General features: G+C 35.8%; 1 protein-coding gene and 1 long non-coding RNA gene across 6 annotated transcripts; both read right to left on the reverse strand.

Annotated features, from left to right (window-relative positions):
• Positions 1 to 10,013: 10,013 nt before the first annotated feature.
• LOC113286483 (dirigent protein 6-like) lies at positions 10,014 to 10,886 on the reverse strand. Its single transcript, XM_026535095.1, has one exon. The coding sequence runs from the start codon at positions 10,693 to 10,695 to the stop codon at positions 10,141 to 10,143; it is 555 nt and encodes a 184-aa protein (XP_026390880.1). The 5' UTR covers positions 10,696 to 10,886; the 3' UTR covers positions 10,014 to 10,140.
• A 5,284-nt stretch (positions 10,887 to 16,170) lies between these two features.
• On the reverse strand, positions 16,171 to 18,548 carry LOC113290251. Of its 5 annotated transcripts, none has more exons than XR_003331535.1 (4): positions 18,210 to 18,548; positions 18,043 to 18,123; positions 17,021 to 17,429; positions 16,171 to 16,474 (listed from the first exon to the last, which is right to left on the reverse strand). It is a non-coding gene; the product is annotated as an uncharacterized LOC113290251 (long non-coding RNA). The 5 variants fall into 5 exon arrangements; XR_003331534.1 differs by having other exon boundaries at positions 16,174 to 16,474; positions 17,021 to 17,108; positions 17,222 to 17,429; positions 18,043 to 18,548; XR_003331533.1 differs by having other exon boundaries at positions 16,174 to 16,474; positions 17,021 to 17,082; positions 17,199 to 17,429; positions 18,043 to 18,548.
• Between the last annotated feature and the right edge of the window lie 1,748 nt (positions 18,549 to 20,296).

Here is a 20,296-nt window from a genome sequence, read left to right on the forward strand (position 1 = left end):
AAGACCCAAAATTTCATACTGCACAAGAGCCAATGGCTGACTAGATTGAGTAGGAGATACCAAAAAAAGGTAAAGGGTGACTCTTTCCAAGTTGACAACAAGTACAAACTGACTCAAAATCTTTATTTGATAGCTGAATGGCACATGCAGTATGGAGCTATATCACAACTTTAGAACTTGGATGGCCAAGTCTTTGATTACATAAAGATGAAAAAGCAAGTAAAGAAGTAAAGAAGTAAAAGAAGCAATAATTGAGGAAGATATCACTAAAGTACTAAGAGCAGCATTCCTTTTGAGTGTAGAGGACTGGAGTGGATATAAATTCTGATGCATAGGTCCTCTAGGAAGCAATTTTGTATTGGGAAGAGACATCACCAACTATAACTTTCTAATCACCAGCAAACTCCTCAGTGTCAGTCATGATTGTTATATTATATTGGTTATATGACTAGTGACTCCACAGTCAGGTATCCCGATTGGTCCTTGATCATTGCAACTCCAATGACCAGTTGATACCGTTGAAGAAGACTCACCAGGTCCATATTGGTTTTCCTTTTATTCAGCATGAATCCATGGATTGAAAGCAGGAGAAAAAATCTCAAGACCAGCAAAAGCTTTTTGCAATGGTGGATTGATCTTTCTTGATGCAACATACCTAAATTTACACCTATTTGCAAAATGACCTTAATTTCTTGTTGCAAAACTGACATGAAATTGCACTATAATCAACAACTAGATTAAGATTAAACTCTTTTTTCTTGAAGATAAATCCAGGAAGAGCAGTAGAGACATTTGATGAAGTTGAAGGAGAAGGTTTTTGCGAGTAAGAAGGATTGGATGATTGTGGTTTCTTGAAATTTTTATTATAGTTACGTACAAAGAAGACTGAATTACTTAGATCTACAATAAGATGAGAATAAGATTCATATTCTTTTTCTTTAAGCCATTGCTCATGGTTAATAAGTATGGATCTTAACTCAACAAAAGACAGAGAAAGTTCACGATTTTGAGTTGTAATAACAAAGTGAGAGTATTCACTTCCAAAACCAGACAAAGTGTACATAACAAGGTCATCCTCTTGAACAGGTTCACCAATCTCAACCAAAGAATCAGATATATATTTGATCTGATGAAGGAAATCTAATATGGAAGAATTACCTCTTCTAATTTGAGTGTAATTGACATCCGAGATGAGATTTTCGAGAAAACAATTGTTGAGTAAATATCTTTGAGAGATGAGACTGAAAACGCGGGGGTACCAAAATACACCACCAAATTTTTCTTAGGCAACCTGTTTGGACAAACTCAAATATAATTCCAACTGAACTATAAGCTTGAGCATTTTCATTAAACACTTAAGAATTAACTCGAAACACAATCATGTGATCAAATATGTCTATGGTGTTTTCAGAGATATTCAAATGCTAATTATCTCGAAGAAATAATTTTATGTGCATATGAATTTAATCGACATGGTAATTAGGCATACAAGGTGCAAATACTTAACCTTTTAATGAACAATTATGTCATGGTACGTGTACCGGTAAGTAAACCTTAAGACATAACAGAGTTCCAGAGTTCACAGAACTTTTTCGGTATTAGTACTGGTATGGATACCATTTAAACATAACGAGTTCTAGAGTCCACATAATTTTTATGGTATACATACTGGTTTGGATACCATTTAAACACTACCACGTTCAGGAGTCCAAAAACCTTTTCTGGTACATGTACCGGTATGGATACCAAACTGGTTCCGTAACCAACAGTTCTTTTGTAGTACGCGTATTGGTTTGCGTATCGATCCGGATTCATGGGTTCACTGATGAGTGCCAAATATTGTATATATTTATCCCTTTTTGTTGGCATTTAACTCATCTTTTATGCATTAATTCTACATTTTATCCCATATTCTGTATTTTCATTGTTTTCAAGAATAAATATTTTTATTAATTAATTTTGCATTTTTAGGTAATAAATAAAGTCTGGATGACTTGCGGAGCAAAAGAGCAGAAAAGTAGTGAAAAGCCGGGAGAAATCACGCAAGGAAGCCGCGAAGAATGGTGCGCACAACCTCATTTTCTACACACAAAAGCGCCTCCGTTCTCAGCCATCAGATCAGTTCTCAGAAGCATCCGACGGTCGCTCCTTCATAGAGCATCAAAATCTGAAGTCTCTGCCGAGCACCACAGCGCTGAAATTCCAAGCCTTCAGATTAGATGGTAGCTGAATCCAACGGTTGCTCCCTTGCTGTTCATCAAAGTTTGATATCCCCGCCTTACACTACAGCACCTAACCTAATCTAGCACCGTTCGTTTCGTTGTATCCCCTCATCCGACGGTCGCTCCCCGCTTGCCTCCGCATCACCGTCCGATCTACCTACCAGCTCCACATCCCACGGCTCATCCTCGCTGTTCATCCAATTTGATGAAGCCGCCTAACACCCTAGCAACCAAACCCTATACCAGCTACCCAAACGCACCCTTCTCCCAAACCATCGACTTCACCTCCCCCATTCCTCTCTGCAACTTCACCACCTTCTTCAACAGAACCGTACCACCACCTTCTTCACCTCCACTGCCACCACCACACCTCCACCATCATCACCCTATCGAACAACAACCAAAACCCATCTCCCCCCTAACCCTCTAGTTCCCTATTTTCTCACTTTTTCACGCTTCTTTGCCTGAATCCCTAGGCGTGAAAAACTGATGAATTAGGTAACCTAGAGTTGCAATTGGCGCATGAGAAGAGGTCAGGGAGCAATTACAAAGCATGGGTCGACGATTTCAAGGATCAATTTCAAAAAATTAGGTAACCCTAATTCAACTGATTTTTGGGGAAGAACCCTAATTTTGTAGTTTTGGGAAATTGGGTCTGTGGGTATAAATATGTATTGTTGGGTTGTGTTAAAGATATGCTGGACTAGCCAGTGTCCAGAACTTTCAAGTTCTGTTAAATTTTCAAGCTCAGTTCAATTTCAGTTTTGTTCATTGTTAGTGTTTACCCTGTTAATGTGTTCATTGTTAATATTCTGTTAATGTGTTCATTGTTAGTGTTTACCCTGTTAATGTGTTCATTGTTAATTTCTGTTAATGTATTCATTGTTAGTGTTTACCCTGTTAATGTGCCTGTTTTGATGCATTGTGTTGATAAGTTCCTTTGATTGCTTTTTCCTTTGTTAATGTTCCTGTTAGTTTGATGGAATGCTAAGCTAGTTACCTTTGAAGCATTAAATTGATTGTGCAATGGAAGAAATCAGTGCTCATAGCAAGCTGATTATCTTGCCATTCCTTTTGTATGCTTAGGATGCAATGTGCTGATTGTGCAATGGAAGAAATCAGTGCTCATAGCAAGCTGATTATCTTGCCATTCAATTTTTGTTTGCCTGTATTCTTTCCTTAGCCTTGCTCTTTTAGTTTCACTATCATCCTTGCCCTTGGCCTTAGGCCTTGGTTCACTTGCTTTGTTCTTTGTTTCTGCCATTGTTTTACTTTCACTTCCATGTTCATTTTGTCTGCTGTTTTCTTCCTTGCTGGTGCTATTGCTGCTACTTCTTTTCTTGTTACTTCCCTTGGCTTGCTGCAACTCTGTTGCTTCTCTTATTCCACTGCCCTGCAGCTGCTGTGCAGCACTTGTGCTGCTGTTGCATTGTCTTCCCTTCTGCTGCTGCTGTTGCTGTTGTCTGCTGCAGCTCCACTGCTGCTTTCCTCTGCATTGCTTCATTGCCTCCCTGTCACTGTCAATCCCAGGTCCTCATACAAGCCAACTGAGCCCAAAGCTCACTTCAAAAGCTGAGCCCAATTCACTTCAGTGAAGCCCAAAGGCCTAGTTAAACCAAGCCCAGTTTCTAAGACCAAAAGTCCATTGTAAATTGTTGAAAGACCACAGGCCCAGCTCAAACAAAAGCCCAATTCAGTCAACTGTGGGCTTAATCAAAAGCCTAAGTTTAAGGCCAAAGCCCATTTACACTTCAAAGACCAACTGAGCCCAAGCTCAGTTCATTTTATTGTTATCAAACCCATTAGTACTCAAATCCCAATTTAAGCCAAAAGGCTTCATAGCCCAATAGCAATTTAGGAACCCAATTAGCTAGAAAACTCCAAACACACCCGATCTCTGTGGATCGACCCGTATTTGCACGAGCTACAACTGACGACCGTGCACTTGCGGTATTACTGTAGGCCCCCGTTTTTATTGCGCTTAATTTTATAACATATCTCCGGGCCCATCAAGTTTTTGGCCGGGGATAATTTTTAGGACCTTTTTAAAAGCCTAGCATTCACAAACTTTTAACGATGTGCATACTAATTTGCGTACCAAAAATCTGTTTGTCGACATATAGCTTCTCCGTCACGTGTACTGAGTACATGTATCACAGCTTCAGACTTATAACAGTTTTCCCAGTTTGTAAGACTAATATGTACACTGTCTTACATCTGAATCTACAGTAGTTCTATATTTCTCTCCAAATCGATTCAAAACATTCACGAATAACATCAGTGACACATATCACTGTTCTAGGCTATTTTTGAATGATAATTCTTGAACCATAATTTTGATTGTAAACAATAAATTGTCCTTAACCAAAATTCATGAACAAATATTCATTAAGCTTAGTCATGTTTCGAGGACTAATTATAAGATGAATCTTGACTCGAAATTCTTGATATGATTACAATTGTCTAATTAGTTATGCGATCGTCTCATAAATAGAAAGATGAATATAACTTGAGAAATAGGTGGTTCAGTCTTCACTTACCTTTTGCTTAAGAAGTTCTCCAAAAGCTTCGGTTGATCTTCGCCTTCAAACGGTAGAACACAATGATGATTGCGGTGATGTCCATTTCTCAACTACACTATACTACTATCCTAATCCTAGACTTAACTAATTGTAGACTAGAAATCAAGATATAGTTTTGACAACGAAATTTGACAACAAGCTTGAGATAGCAACAGTTGTGAGTTCGACCAAGCAATGCTCTAATAGAGTCCACTTGTCTCTAGTAGTAGATTTCCCCAATAGTTTCGTAGAAAGAGAAGGTGAAACAGTGGCATTAATGTAGGAACGAACAAAATGATTTAAAGATCGCCATTCAAGATACACCGGATTTGCCAGAGGCACATTGCTTTGAAAAAAAGAACTGAGATTGAGGTTCAACTGAACCATCAACAAAACCATACAAATTTGTGATGATCAAAACATAAGACATTTGATCTTTCTAGACCAGAAAGTTAGATTCATCTAGATTAACATAAACAAAACTAGAAATATTCAGTAAAGAAAGAGGATTAAACCAAAAAACATAATTAGTGTTGTAAGGTTATAGTTGTGTTAATTGTGGAAAAATAAAAGGAAATGATTGAGGTTGAAGTGTTGGTTGTTGAACAATGTGGACGAATTTGTGGTTGCAGTTGTTGAGATTGAAAGTGCTATGATTGTTGTTGATCATATTGTTTTGGTGAAGAAGTTTGTGGATCTCATTGAATCGGTTGTTGATCATATTATGGATTTTTCTGCAGAAACTGGAGGGGAGAGTTCTTATATGCAGAGTCTGGAGGATTGGGTCTAGATACAAATTTTATAGCAGAAATCTTTGCTATCTTAAGTTCAGGTGAGCGGGCAGTTAGCAACAACTTTCTCAAAGTCTTTTTCCAAACTGATTCTCAAGCTGCAATGAAAGCATTTCAAAATGGGGAAGTTCCTTGGTGGAGTATGACAAGATGAAACAAGATTAAAAATTCTTTACAAGAATGGTACTTCCACATGGTTAAAGAGAGATAAATTTTTTCAGCAGATTCAATGGCGAAAAGAGGATCTAATCTAACAAAAGGTGAAAGAATAAAGTATAATTCAAAACCAGAATTCATTAGTTCAATGGAAATCCCTGATAAACCATACTATAGAACTGGTTAAGGTTGTTGGGCTTTTATTTAGTTTCAGCTTTTCCAAACAAAAGAATGATTTTTTAAGGGCCATGGTTTTTTTGAGGGAACCATGGTTTTATTAGGCCACCTTCCCTATAGTGATAAGGGGTGTCCTAAAACGTTAAAGTGACTAACCTACCCTTAACCTAATTTAATTTAAAACCAACCTAATAACCACCTATATATATAACCACCATCTCTTCCCACCACCACCTCCCACCACCGTCGATTACCACCACCACCACCTCCGATTATCACCACCACCAACCATTGATTACCACCACCACCGCCCACCACCGCCGATTACCACCACCACCACCTCTGATTATCACCACCACCAACCACCGATTACCGCCACCACCTCCTCCCACCACCACCGCCACCGCCACCGCCTATTTAATAAATGTAACAACATCAATGCAATCACAATTAAGTTTGGTTACATAATAATTTTATCGAGTATAAAAGACGCCAGCCGTAACCTGATTCTGCCATGAGACCACTCCGGAGGTATTTTCCAACAAACCCTTCACTTTAATTTGATTTTGATTGCTTCAATCGAATAAAAATCATCTAAATAGGGTTTTAATAGGAGTTACAGAGCCATGTTCGGTTAGGCCGATTTTCCAAAAAAACCTAGTTTACTAACCGAACTTCTTGAAAATGAAGAACGCGAAGAACGGTTCGGTTCTATTGGATTTAAAACTAAGTCACCAAACTCTCAGTTCGGTTGTTTCGCAAAAAAATTTAAAACTACAAAGTAACCGAACTCCACCCTTAGAACCGAAAAAAAAAACAAATCCAGTCTAACCGAACTATGTTGTTGTGGCCACTACGTTGAGTTCCAAAATAAACGAACTTAGCCAATAGAGTTCGGTTTGTTCGCAAAAACTTTTAAAACTACAAAGTAACCGAACTTAGCCAATAGACGCTGGAACTTCACATTTTTTTGTTTGTTAAGTTCGGTAACTTCACAATTTTATCGCAGAAACCGAACTCAGAGTTCGGTTGGTTAGCTGTTAGTTTCAAGTTTGCGAAAGAACCGAACTTTGTAAACTTATATACTCTTATATTACGTAAAGTTCGGTTAGATCAAAAGTGCATGCAGTTTGCGAACCAACCGAACTTTGTACACCAAAGTTCGGTTAGTTGAGAACCAACCGAACATAACGCTGTAACTCCTATAAATTCTATTATTTGAGAGTTCGGTATCCCGCGTGTTTGGAACAAGTAACCGAACTACACTTTCAGATGAGTTCGGTTACTTGTTCATCTCACGGGGCAACCGAACTACAACTTCAGATGAGTTCGGTTACTTATTCTTCATATAAAGTAACTGAACTGTTCAAAATCCAGTTCAAATCCGAATCATTTTGAAGATTAACAAATATTCTAGGAGAGGACGGAGATGAAGAATCGGATGAGTTTTCATCATTTGAATACTCAAACTTAGCGAATTGGAAAAAAATATTATTTTCCATGTTTTTCTCCTTCATCTTCTCTAACTCTACTCTCTCAATAATTCTATTCAACTAATAATAAATCCATCTTTTAATTTAATCTCACTAATTGTTTTTAACTAAATCATTCACTAATCATAACCTAAAATTAATTAAGAGGGTAGATTAGGTATTAAACAAATAACTTTATATGGGGTGACCTAAAATTACTTCTAATGCCTTTACCCAAAATAAAACCATGGTCCCCCAAAAAACCCATGATCCCCAAAAAATCGTTCAAACAAAAGTCCAAAATGGGCTTGTTTCTGTAAGGCTCATATATGGGCTTGATTTTGTAACATTCTGTTATTATTTTGGTTTGAATAAAATTTGAACGGTTTTTTGGGGACCATGGTTATTTTGGGGGGACCATGGTTTTGGGTAAAGACATTAGAAATAAATCTAGGTCACCCCTTATCTAGATATTTATATTAATACCTAAATTACCCTCTTGATTAATTTTTTGGTAATGATTAGTTAGTGTTAATAATACTTAGTGTAGTCATTAGTAAAATGATTAAGTTAAAGATAATTAATGAGATTAAAAAATCAGATGGCTTTTTTTTAAGAAGAAGCAGAATTATTGAGAGAGTAAAGTTGGAGAAGATGAAGAAGGAAAACATGAAAAACAAAGGATTTTACCAACCACAACCGAAGGAAGAGTATTTGGGTACCCAGGTATGTTTCAAACTTCGATAATGTTGGTTGAATTGCTCCAAATTTTCAAAAAATTGTAAATTTTTAGGGTAGATTTGGGCTTGTTCGGTTACTTTATGTGAAGAACAGGTTACCGAACTCATCTGAAAGTGTAGTTCGGTTACCTTTTCCATATATGCAGGTTACCGAACTCGTTCTTTAATGGAGGTTTGTAGTTGTTCGGTTACCTTTTCCATACACGCAGGTTACCAAATTTTGTTTATAGGACTTACAGAGTAATGTTCGGTTGGTTCGCAAACTTTAACCCAACAACATATCTAACCGAACTCCACATGTATGCAATTAGTGAAGAGTTCGGTTTGTCAAGATTTTTTGTGAACAAACTGAACATAGTGGAACAAGTTCGGTTAAATTGAAACTCAACATATTAGGCAAAATAACACAGTTCGGTTACATTGGAAAAAAAAAATTCTTTTTGGAATATAAGTAGAGTTCGGTTACTAGATAGTTTTAGAAATTTTTGTGAACCAACCGAACAAGGTAGGTAAAGTTCGGTTATATCATAACTCAACGTAGTAGGAAAAATAACACAGTTCGGTTACATTTTTTTTTGTATTATGGGTACAGTTCGGTTACTAACTAGTTTTAGAATTTTTTGCGAACCAACCAAACTCGGAGTTCGGTTATGAAAAATTAAATTCGTGATAACCGAAGTGTTCTTCGTGTTCTTGGTTTCAGAATGTTCGGTTACAAAACTAGTTTTTTTAAAACTATTCCTAACCGAACATGCCACTTTAACATCCATTTAAACCATATTTTGATGATTTCTACTCAATTTTCCTATCCAAAAACGAATTAAAAAGATTGATGGGTTTTTCAATCGAACGAGGAACGTCAAGGAAAGAGAGAAGAAGAAGAGAATAAATTTTTTTTCAAAACTAAAAATTTTCGATTGCTCTTTTGATTTTGATTTTGGTTAATAAATTCATTTAAATTAGATGTAGGAGTATATGATTAGATTTATATAGTTATTAAGTTAGTTTTAATTTAAATTAAAGTAAAGGGTAAATGGGTATTTACCTAACTTTGGGACACTCCTTATAAGTATAGGGAGGTTGGCCTAATAAGACCATGGTCCCCAAGAAAACCATGGTCCCTAATAAGTCGTTCTAAAATTTTATTACCAAGCAAAAAAAAATGTTGTAATGGTGATGATTGTGGATGCTGTGGTGGTTGTGGCGGTGGTATTAATAGTGGAAAATTTTGATTGTTGATGCTGAGATTTTCGTTGTTTCTTGAATTTGTGTTGTTGATGTTGTTGTGATTTGCAGCGGAATTCATTGAATTTTGAGTTGTTCTTGACATGATAGATCAAGAAAGGTTGTAGACATGATCAAGAAAAGTTGCGGATGTTTAATGGCGGAAGTTGAAAATTCCCCTTGTGGTATCTGATACCATGTGGAAACTGTATTTGGTTGTATTAGGTTTCATTAAGAAATTAAAGGACTCTATTTAAATGCCTATTAAGCAAAAGAAGATAAGAAGAGATGATGACACAGACTGATAGATTGTCTGACAATGACAGTTTCAGTTACACTGAGACAGCCCGGCAAGGCAGTGATCGTTAGACACAGCAGACTAACCACATGTGTGGCCTTGCTAAACACACACAGAAGGTTACTACAAACAGCCATAATAGCACAAGTGCTAACAGACCAGTTTGTCCACAAATTATCAAACATGGTTGTGGTCAAATATCATACCCCCGAATTGGTAGATCATCGCTAAAGACGTTATCTTGTGAGGTTGGTTTCCGGCAGATCCTAGCTAGTGTTTGCCAATTGGGAAGTTTTTCTTTTAGGTATCTCAATTTCTTGCCCGGAGCACCACTAGAGAAAGGTAAAAAGAGAAAGAAATCGTCTCTAGGAATCAACACTTATTACATTAAGAAAAAACACTTGGTCAACATCATGCTCAAAAGAAATTACATTAAGACAAACCAGTAGTAATCATGCAAAACGAAAATCAGAAGAAACTATATGTAGATCGATCGATATTAATAGTAACAATCGTAAAGTTTGATGTCCATTTGGAGACGAAAATACGCAAATCCTTCGACGGCATCTGTTTTCAAAGTTGCAATCCCTCTTGCCATAAGAAAATCACCAGTGCCACCGACAACAGAAATATCTCTCGTCTCTTGATCCATCAAATCCGCACCCATAAGCTCCAAAGTTCCCTTATAATCGGTAGAATTGAATACTATCGAAAATGCAAACCAAGCATTGTATCTAGTTTTCATGTTATAGAAGTAAAAACCTTGAGCTCTAGCCGCTGGGCTAGACGATATATGTCGATCCAGGGTTAACGGATTATCAAACACTACGACTAAACCAAACTGAAAATTGCTTATACCCGTAGCATTAGTTACTGCAGTTGATGTTGCATTAGCTGCATTCGTACCATTAAAAATGGTCTCGTGGAGGTATAGTGTAAATGTTTGGCATGGTAATTTCTTTCTTAAGAGTCTGTTACCTTGAGCAAAAGCAGACTGAATGAGAAGAACAAAGAAGATAGTTGCGCATGCGTTTACGATGAATGACTTAGACATTCTGTATTGCAAGTATTACTGAGTGTTTTACAATGATAAAATTTTATGTTATACATGAACGACACAGAATTCCTCGACCTATTTATAGTGTTGACAACTGTTTGCGATGATCTTAAATGTGAAGTGTATGCAGTTTTGGTTGAGATGCCTCAAGAAATTGATTCGATAAATTTTAGATCCTTCTGACTACTATTAACTTGTCTTGTCTTTATTGATTGAAAGATCCTACTATCGCCCGTCTTTGGATTTTAGAAAATAAAAGACAAAAGTTTGTAGGTAATTAACGAAAATAGTTTATATTAATTATTAGAATTGCAGGCGAACACATTAAGTAATATTTTGTAATGTAATCACATACCATCACAATGTTGATTGATGGATAAGGAAGTACCTAATTGATTTAGACCGTCTGATAGGCCAAATCAAAATTTATTATGCATTTTAGTATCATTTCTGGGTCATGGTTTGGATGTTATGGTTTACCCGCGCGCTGGGGTATTATGTCCTTGAAAAATAGAATTTGATATGAAAATTTAGAATTTGGAAATTTTCTCTGGCCGGCCGGCAAATCTGTACTTGGAATGCCATCAGTTCCAGCCTAACATGAACTCGCTTCTATAGATTCCGTTTCATCTTGATTTTTTTCATGGAATTTCTTAATTTGTGTTTTGCGCTAGCTTTGGGCTTTGATCAGAACCATTGTACAATGAATTTTTGGTTACACTGGTTAATGGAAATCAAGCATTTTAAGCTATTCACGTTACTAATAATAACTGGAGTTGTGAACATTGATATTTTTAACGTTTTGTGTTATCTTGTGCATCGATGAGGGATAATCATTGACATGATTTGTGTTATCTTGTGCATTGATAAGAGGCAATTATTAACATGAGAAATAGTAAACAATAAAAAAAAGAATAATATAAAAGACATCTACGATTTGGAAATATGGAGTTGTTTTTGATTGATTTTTTTCTAAACGTAGATATCAACAAATAATGAGATAATCAACAACTGAAATTTGATAATATAAAAACCTAACTCATAAATCTTACCCTGATCACTAGTTACTAACTGCTAACACAGTTACTCTGTGGAATTAGGCGGAAGAAAAAAAAATGAAAAACTTAGATAGATACTATAAATTATTATAATGAAATTAGTAAAGTATTGGTTAGTATTATATTAAATGGAATATAAGAAAATAAAATACAATAGTTATTCAGACCGAAAAACCCACCAATAGGGAGGGCTGGAACGTGAACTCTAGTTTAGAAGGTGCACAAATTTCTGACGGTATTACCAATCTTTGTAGAATAGAAAAAATATAGATTCTATAAATTTCTATAGTTTTTCTTATTTTATCTTTTATCCATTCACATGATAAAAAATATTAATTTACTTTTTATGATATCATACATAATAAATAAGAATATATGTGAAAAAATTATCATTAAAATTGGAACTCTGTCTATCTAATGAGACCACAAAATTTACAAGCCTTTATAATAAGGACCGAGTGGGTATAAAAATAAGATATCATGGATTTTTCAAGAAAAATAATTAATAATTGTCATCAATTATGCGATAAATGGATATCCAGAATAAGTGGTTTGCATGTGGATCTACGGTGTGTTTGAGTTGTCTACAGATCTAAGAAGTTGGTATCGAAAATTGATGAGATATTCAAAGACTCCTAGACCGACTTCGCAAGAAAACCCCAAAATTTGTGCCCAGATCCCTGTTCAACGATGTGGCGTCACCTCCTTTCCCCTTGAGAAAACGAGGGTCCATTATCATTGAATTATATCCGGTCAAGATGGGGTGATGCCACAACGATGTTTGAGAATTATGTCTTATCTTTTACTGTGCTTTCTCATCAAGCGCTTCCAACATCATAAAAGTCTTTCTCATGTCAAGATTTTGGGCAAGTTTGACTATTGCTACACTATAATCTTCCATCTTTAACTGACTTGCTCTTGAGCGTTTGATGCTATTGATGTATACCAGGCACTCTCTTAGAGATAAGCATTCATTTCAACTATTTCTAATTGTTTCCTAGCCTATCGCTCAACTTTATTTTCTTATTTTTGTTTTATGTAGAACAAAAACTGCTCCTTAGCTAGCTCCACAATGTCATCAAGTTTCACATAACCATCTTTGGATGATTCAGCTTTCTTCCTCTTTCCTGAGCTGTTTTATGTGTCAGCAGTGCTTTGTGTGCCAGAATTGGTATTACTAGAGTCCCCATCCTGAGTGCAAACTCCACAGCTCTGTTAATTACTATAGTCTCCCTCAACACAACCATCACATGTCTCACTTTCATCTCCTACATCGGCATTATATTTCTCTGTTTCTAGGTGTGGATGTAGATTTCCAGTATCCACATGAACATATGAGTTACCTCCAAAGGCCAACACTCCTTCAAAAAAATGAAATAATTCCTTTGCATGCTTCAGCGCCGTATTCTTGAATTGTGCCGCATTTGGTGTGTTCTGTTCATAGAGATGAGACCAGTACAACAACCATATCAGTATATTCAATGCACATTGAAAGCTAAATCAGTATATTTTATGTATATGTGAACAGAAGAGAAGCTCAGCGAGGCCAATATACTACTGAAAATATCTTGGTCGAAGTTATATTTTGCACACAAAATTGTACACATATTAGTCATGAACCACAACTATAACTAACAAGCACAGAGTGCAAATTCCCATCCATTGTTCAATGATATAGTAACTAACACTTACAACTAATCTAGTGTAGCCCTCTTATTGTTAGCACCAGAAAAGTTTAGAATACAAACAATAAAATAAATAATACCTATCAAATATTTTTTTTTTACCTTAAGTACTTCTTTGCATTTTGATTCAGGCTAGTCTAATCCTCCGGTTGAGTCGTTGTAAACATGACCACAAGCCGAAGCTTGCAAGAATCATAGTACACTATCGGGTCCATTTGAATTACTAGAGCAGCACCAGCTCCAAATAATTTCATCCCTTTTAACATGGCACGTCATTCTAATGAATCTTGCTTTTGTTCTGTCCTGTTATTTGTAGTAGGGTTCATCTTCTTGTTCACCGTAGGAGAGTCACTGGAATTCTTTGGAAAATTTGGGGCTAGACATCGCTTTACATGATACTTATTATGTCGTTGCACATTTCCATTATGAAATGTGATCTTTTTTTTTTTGAATGTTTAAAATTGTACTAAAAGTATGCTCTATGGTAATTTATGGGAGATTTTTCTTTTTTTATGCAGGTAATAGGTAATGGGAGATTCAAGGGTGTGCTTATCATTCTGCAGATGGATCTACTACCGGCCAGAAGTCTTCGTTATTGGGGTATTGTCTGGTGGACAAAGCAAACAAATGGGTTAAGCCTGCCATTCCTGTTGTTTGAAAAAAAAAATCCAAGGGAGTCACACTGCATATTTCTTCTTCAGGGAGTCCCAGTGGTTATTTTAAAGCTTTTTGATCTATATCATATGGTAAAGTTCCCTTGAACTCAATGTTCAAATCTTCGTTAATTCGTTTCCAAGAGATCTGTTTAAGAGGCGCTCTAGCAAACCCTTCCTTCCCAATCCAAAGGGATTCGGGAAGCATCAGAATGCGGACGCGGTTTATAAGCTAGATGCGAAAAAACTGTCTCCTGTTTCCCTGTGCTTTCATGATAATAAATAAGCGGTTTTATTCAGAAAAATAAAATAAAATAAGCGGTATTAAGTAAGTACGAATCTCATGCCTTGTTATGCACAAAAAATAATTAAATTAGGCTTCTTTTAAACGTAGCCTATGCTAAAAGTTTAAGTTAAAACGAAAAATTTAAGTTACCAAACAAGTTTTAATTTTTTTACCAACAATCCTATCTTTTCAGCAGTATCAAATTATAAACTCTTAACTTCTTTTTCTTTTTATCCAAACTAAGTTATACTTTAGTTTATTTATATTTGTTCTCTCACTATTCTTACAACTTGCCCTGTCATAAACCTTATTTTTTACTTTTTCACAAAAACAAACTAGACCTAAATCACTTCTTCTTTAAAATGATGTTAATTTTCCTAAATCATGATTACGATATTATCGATTGAGGTTATATATTCTAATTATTTCTTTAAAATTTCTCCACATCAACTTCAATCGAAATTCGAAATGAAATCTACAGTAAAACTTCTGTAAAATAATAGGTTTAGGACCACCCTAATCCCATTATTTTACAGAGATATCACATAATCAATAATTTAAAATTTTATTATTTTATAGATATATATCAATAATATATTAATTTAAAGAATAATTCCTATATTTTAAAAAAAAATTACCATTGTGGTTTGACACAAAATACCTAGGATGTGTAACCATGGACTAATTTGGTAGAAATTTCTACACAATGAAACATTGGAAATTGTTGAAACATTAATATTAACTACATATAATCTATAATACAAAACAAAATAGGTTTTTGAGCTTTGGAGGGACGGATAATATTTTGAAAGACAAACAAGTGATCCGACCATCTCAGTCTCATCCCAGCAAAACACTGTTAGAGCATAGCTCGGTCAACCTCGCATGTGTTGCTATCTCAAACATGTTTGTCAATATTAGTGATCAAAACTATAAAATCTTGATTTCTAGCCTACATAGCTAAGTCTCGGACTAGGATAGAAAAGTGTAGTTTAGCTCAAGGACTTCATGGCGATTCATCATACAACGACGAAGATCTATACAAGGAACCGTGGAACTTCATCAACAAAAAGGTATGTGGAGACTTGAACTTATCTATCATTCAAAAGTCTATCTCTTCTATCTCCTACTTCTTATGAGACAAAAGTCGTATGCTATATAGACTAGATCATACACATTTGACATTTCGAGCTGAGCATTCATTGCTTATCTTTTATCTCGAAATCGTGTGTTGGTAAAGCGTTTCGCTTTGATCAAGTTTATTTTCACCTAGTGACGAAAGTCATGAAAAGTTTCAATCACTTTGAGAATTGCTCTGACGTGAATCGGTCTGTGAATAACAGCTATCACTAGTGGAAAACAGCCGATTTAAGATAGTCAGATAGTGTCGTTATAACGAGTTAAACGGCACTTTCGGACTGCTGCTGAAAGTGTTGCAGATTCAGTGTCTTTTTCTAGAACGACACTATCTGGTTGCCCTTTAATTACGATGCTTTCAGAGCGCCGCCATGCACGACACCTTGATTACGTCGTTGATTTGATTTATTTTAATATTAAAAAATAAGTCAGATCTGATTGGATGACTCCAATTATTCTGACTGGGCTGAAATAGTTCTGATTCAAATTCAAATTGTATTAAAATGAAACTCAAATTGCACTGAAATTCAAATGACAATTCAAATTCAAATAAAATTACTAAAATTCTCAAATTCAAGTGAAATTCAAATGACAATTAATACTAAAATTCAAATTCAAATTCCAAATAAAACCTGAATCATCTAATACCAAATGACAGCTCCGTTACATTGAACTGTGCTCATAAATTTAGTCCAAAACCATAAAAAAAAAGGATTCAACTCCCTATAATTAAAGTTTCTTAAAGAGAAGTGATACAACAAGTCCTAAAAATTTCAACCACAAGTTCAATCATTAGGACCTTGGCACCAGCTTGCTTGAGAGAAGATCCTGTAGAAGCACAACCCTTTCCGACATTTCCTTATCCAGCAGCAACAACGATCTCACCATCAACCATGACATCAGCAACCCTCATGAGACCATCGGGAAGAGAGTGACGGCATCCATGAAGGTATCGAACTACATCCAGAAGAAGAGTAAAAAGCCAAGTTCAGTTTCCAAACAAATAAACCATATATAGGCAATGAAAACCGTAGGCATGATAAGTATGATAAGTACTCGTAAAGAAGCTGCCTGTTACAGGGCAAATGGTAACAATTAGTAAAACTGTATATTTGAAGTGAAGTGTATATTTTACTCAAGAATTTTTGCCAAGTTCAGTTTCCAAACAAAATTTTACTAGAGTTTTTACCTTTCTAGTTAGCATCTCCTACAACACAATTGTGAAACTGAAAATGTTCGCCTTGTGATCCTAAGGATTTGCTCTACGACCTACATGTTGTGGTTGCGACGTAACCTCAGTTATCAAAATTTTTAATGCCTATCTGCTAGGGTCTTAATCATAATTTGCATAGAAACCAACATGGAGGATATAGATGAATGTCTAAATGTCAGAAATTTGAAAAACGCAATGTAGTAACATAAGTTCCTGTCTGGAAAGACTCGGAAGGTTATGAGTCTTATGACTACTGCAGGAAACTAGAAGAGAACACTAACAATGCTGACCTCAGGCCATCCCAAGTTACGTTCCACTCTCTATAGTCATCACTTTAGCTTCATCTTGCACCCTTGCAACTTAAAATTCAACAATTTTCTGATCAGCACAATCCAGTAACAGTAAGAGTACTTTCCACAAACTAAAACAAACAGACAAGTGAAAATCTGATGGATAAAAGGGCAGCACCTTAAAAGAGCCAACTGACATACTTATTCATACTATGCAGGCTTTACTTCATGGTGATCAGAACATGTAGACACCTTAGCATAAAAGAGCAGGAAGGGTAGCCACAAACGAAGTTTCAGAGGACATATGCACTTGCTTTTGCGTGCCTACTCGAGGTCTGGTTTACTGAAGAATCTTGTGCACTCACACTGCAAGAGCTACTCCAAATTCTGCCAATAGGATGTCACTTAGCTGCAAAAGAAGAGAAAAATAAATCAAAATGTCATGGTCAAGTTACAATGAAAGATCTTATACTGCATAAGTGCATAATAATTCGTTGATAGATATTCTTTCTTTCGGGAGAATGCTAATTGCTAAGTCACTGCTAGCTAGCTTTTCTCGTCATTAACATTATAAGCAATTCATCAAATTACAGTTCCATTTTGAATCTACCATGCATAGATCTATTGGCCAATGGATAAAATCATGTCAAATATGAGAAGAAGCTCAGTTAAGAATGTTGGGATGCATGATGAATCTGGAATGGAACAAGCACAACTCTACAGTGAATATGCTTCCGCTATCTAGCAAGCAAACTTATTAATTTTGCAAACCAAGAACCAAAAAAATTTAGGGTCGTAGCTCCGAGAAAGCCAAAAAAAATGAAGGAAAAACATCTTTCCAGTACTTTATACTGGGTACTACCAAAATAAATCAACAAGACAACAACATACACGAAACTAATTAATATGAGAAGGATTAATAACTTGGTTAAAAGCACATAACGAAAATTGGCTAAAAAATTGCTCAGTCAACGGCTCAATAAATATCTCTACTTCATAAATGAAAAAAAAGAGTTTCTCACAGGCACACTGGATGATGTGTTTGTTGCGCCCATAGGGATCTGGCTCCCAAGCCCAATAGAATTTAAAACAGCGTCAACAATCTACAGAAGAGACAGATATTTCGAAGCATAAATCAAAATGAATCAATAATAGAAGGCATAAGCCCAATGACCAAAGAGTTTTATACCCGACTAAAGTTAGGAACACCATTTTGACTTTGGTCCCCAAGATTAAACGTTCCAAGAACTACGTTATGTGAAACTTGACCAACCTGATCGGAGCAGCAGTAGTAGGATCATTTCATATCAACAAAATAAAGTCATTTGCGAGTAGACTAATTTATTCTATCATTGGTTCGCTCATCTCTCTGATGGATTGATCCAACCCTATTAGGGTGTCGATTTCTCATACTATTTCTCAGAATAGAAAAACAAATTGCTAAGGTAGTAAGTCAGTTTGCTAAATCTTTTAAGACAATATCAATTTAGTTATGCAGAGGCAACAGTTCCAAAATCACAAATTAAATATGAGACCTTGATCCTTGGTCATTGCAAATAAGTACTACTCAAATCGAAGTTCTGAAACATGAACATGTTAGGATACGATATTCTGAGAGGCACTGATTGTCCTTCAAAATATTTCCCCTAAAAGTAAGACATTGCTGCTCAACTGGCACACTAGTTGTCTTAGCTGTGTTCTCCTTGGACAATCATCTGCAATTTGTCAGCATTGAACGATGTATATCCCTTGTTGTAATGATCTTCTCTAGTATCATTTTCATTGTCACTTTGATCTTCTGGGATGGTGGAAGTTTTGGAAGCTGCGCAGTATCTCTTTCTAGGGCCATTCTTGGTCGGCCACAAACGCCTGTATCTCCTCAAGGAAATCCAGGGTTTCCAGCTAGGGCATCACGAACATATATAAATCTTATAGGTGTCTCATTTTTCTTCAGAAAGGAGCTCTATGGAAACTGTTCCCGAAGAAGAAGTTAGCTCTATGGTTGAGGATGATCTCAAAGGATGTGATTCTGGTCAAGAGTTTATACGGAAGAAGATGCTTGATAGAAACGAGTATAACACTTGGATTGGTGAATCAGTCAAGGATTTGATTCGTGTTCAGAATGAAGTTAAGAACGAACTGGATAACCTTCAATTGCAGATAAACCAGCTGATTGATGGACATGCGAAAATCCTTGGTACTCAGAATATCTTGATCAGAAATCAGAAGAAAGTTATCCTTGATTGTGCAAAGGCTCGTCATTATGCTCGCACTATTGATCGAAAAGGCAACGTTCTAACTTTTGAACATGGTGTCTCTACGGTCAACAAGATCAAGGATATCAGTGACTCCTACTTTGATGGACCATTTCAGAGGTATGAAATCATCAAGGAAAACTGAGTCTTATATGCCTAGTAAGTCTTCTTTTTGGATTAGTTGGAAGAATAACTAGTGCTTTGAATAACGATGATTGTGAATACACATATCTATTTTTGTTTTCATCTTCTTATGTTATTTTTTTAGGTTTATTGGTTTTAAATTCTAAAAATATTTGGAGGATGATGTTTATTGCAGTATTTTAATGGTTTGTGATATTGCAATATTTTGATGGGGTATGTATTGTTTGCGTCCGTGAACTTGAAGGTCCCATATTTTGTTAAAAGTAAAGTCGTTCATGAATCGGTAATCTTTTTGATGAAAGGACGAACGGACTTTTGACATATAAAAAAGTTATGCCTATGCAATCATGTATTTGATGGAAAATAGGATAAAATCTTTTGTTCAACAAGGATAAAGCCTATTATGTCGTTATGATGGAAAATAGAATAGATCCTTGTATGTTATCCACGGTATTGATCTTCATTGATCCATTTTATTATGTTTTATCATGAAGGCTCCATTGTGTGTCTTATGTTGAGCACCTTACAACTAAGTCGATTTACCTTGGCTTTGTTGGTTGTTCCATAAAATGCTATATGTCGAGGATTAGGAACTAAATTAATCAACTAGTTTGGTTATTTAGTTAGTACTCCATAAGTCTTCTTTCTTATGTTGAGTACATGTACGGTTAAGGTTGTCATATTCTATGATGAACTTAGTCGGGGTTCCATAAGTTCTCTTATGTTGAGCCCAAAATAATTAAATTGATTACTTCGGTGATTAGTTTGGTTGTTTGTATTCCAATTAGATTAATTATAGGTTCTCTTGTAATTAATCTAGTTGAGTTTTCATATATTCCACAAGTTCTTGTGTTGAGTATATGAAAGGCTACACTAT

The sequence above is a fragment of the Papaver somniferum genome, chromosome 6 (assembly GCF_003573695.1).
Source record: "Papaver somniferum cultivar HN1 chromosome 6, ASM357369v1, whole genome shotgun sequence".
Lineage (NCBI taxonomy): Eukaryota > Viridiplantae > Streptophyta > Magnoliopsida > Ranunculales > Papaveraceae > Papaver > Papaver somniferum.

Coding starts and splice junctions, on each gene's coding strand:
- LOC113286483 (XM_026535095.1), bottom strand. CDS start 10,695: ATGTCTAAGTCATTCATCGTAAACGCATGCGCAACTATCTTCTTTGTT.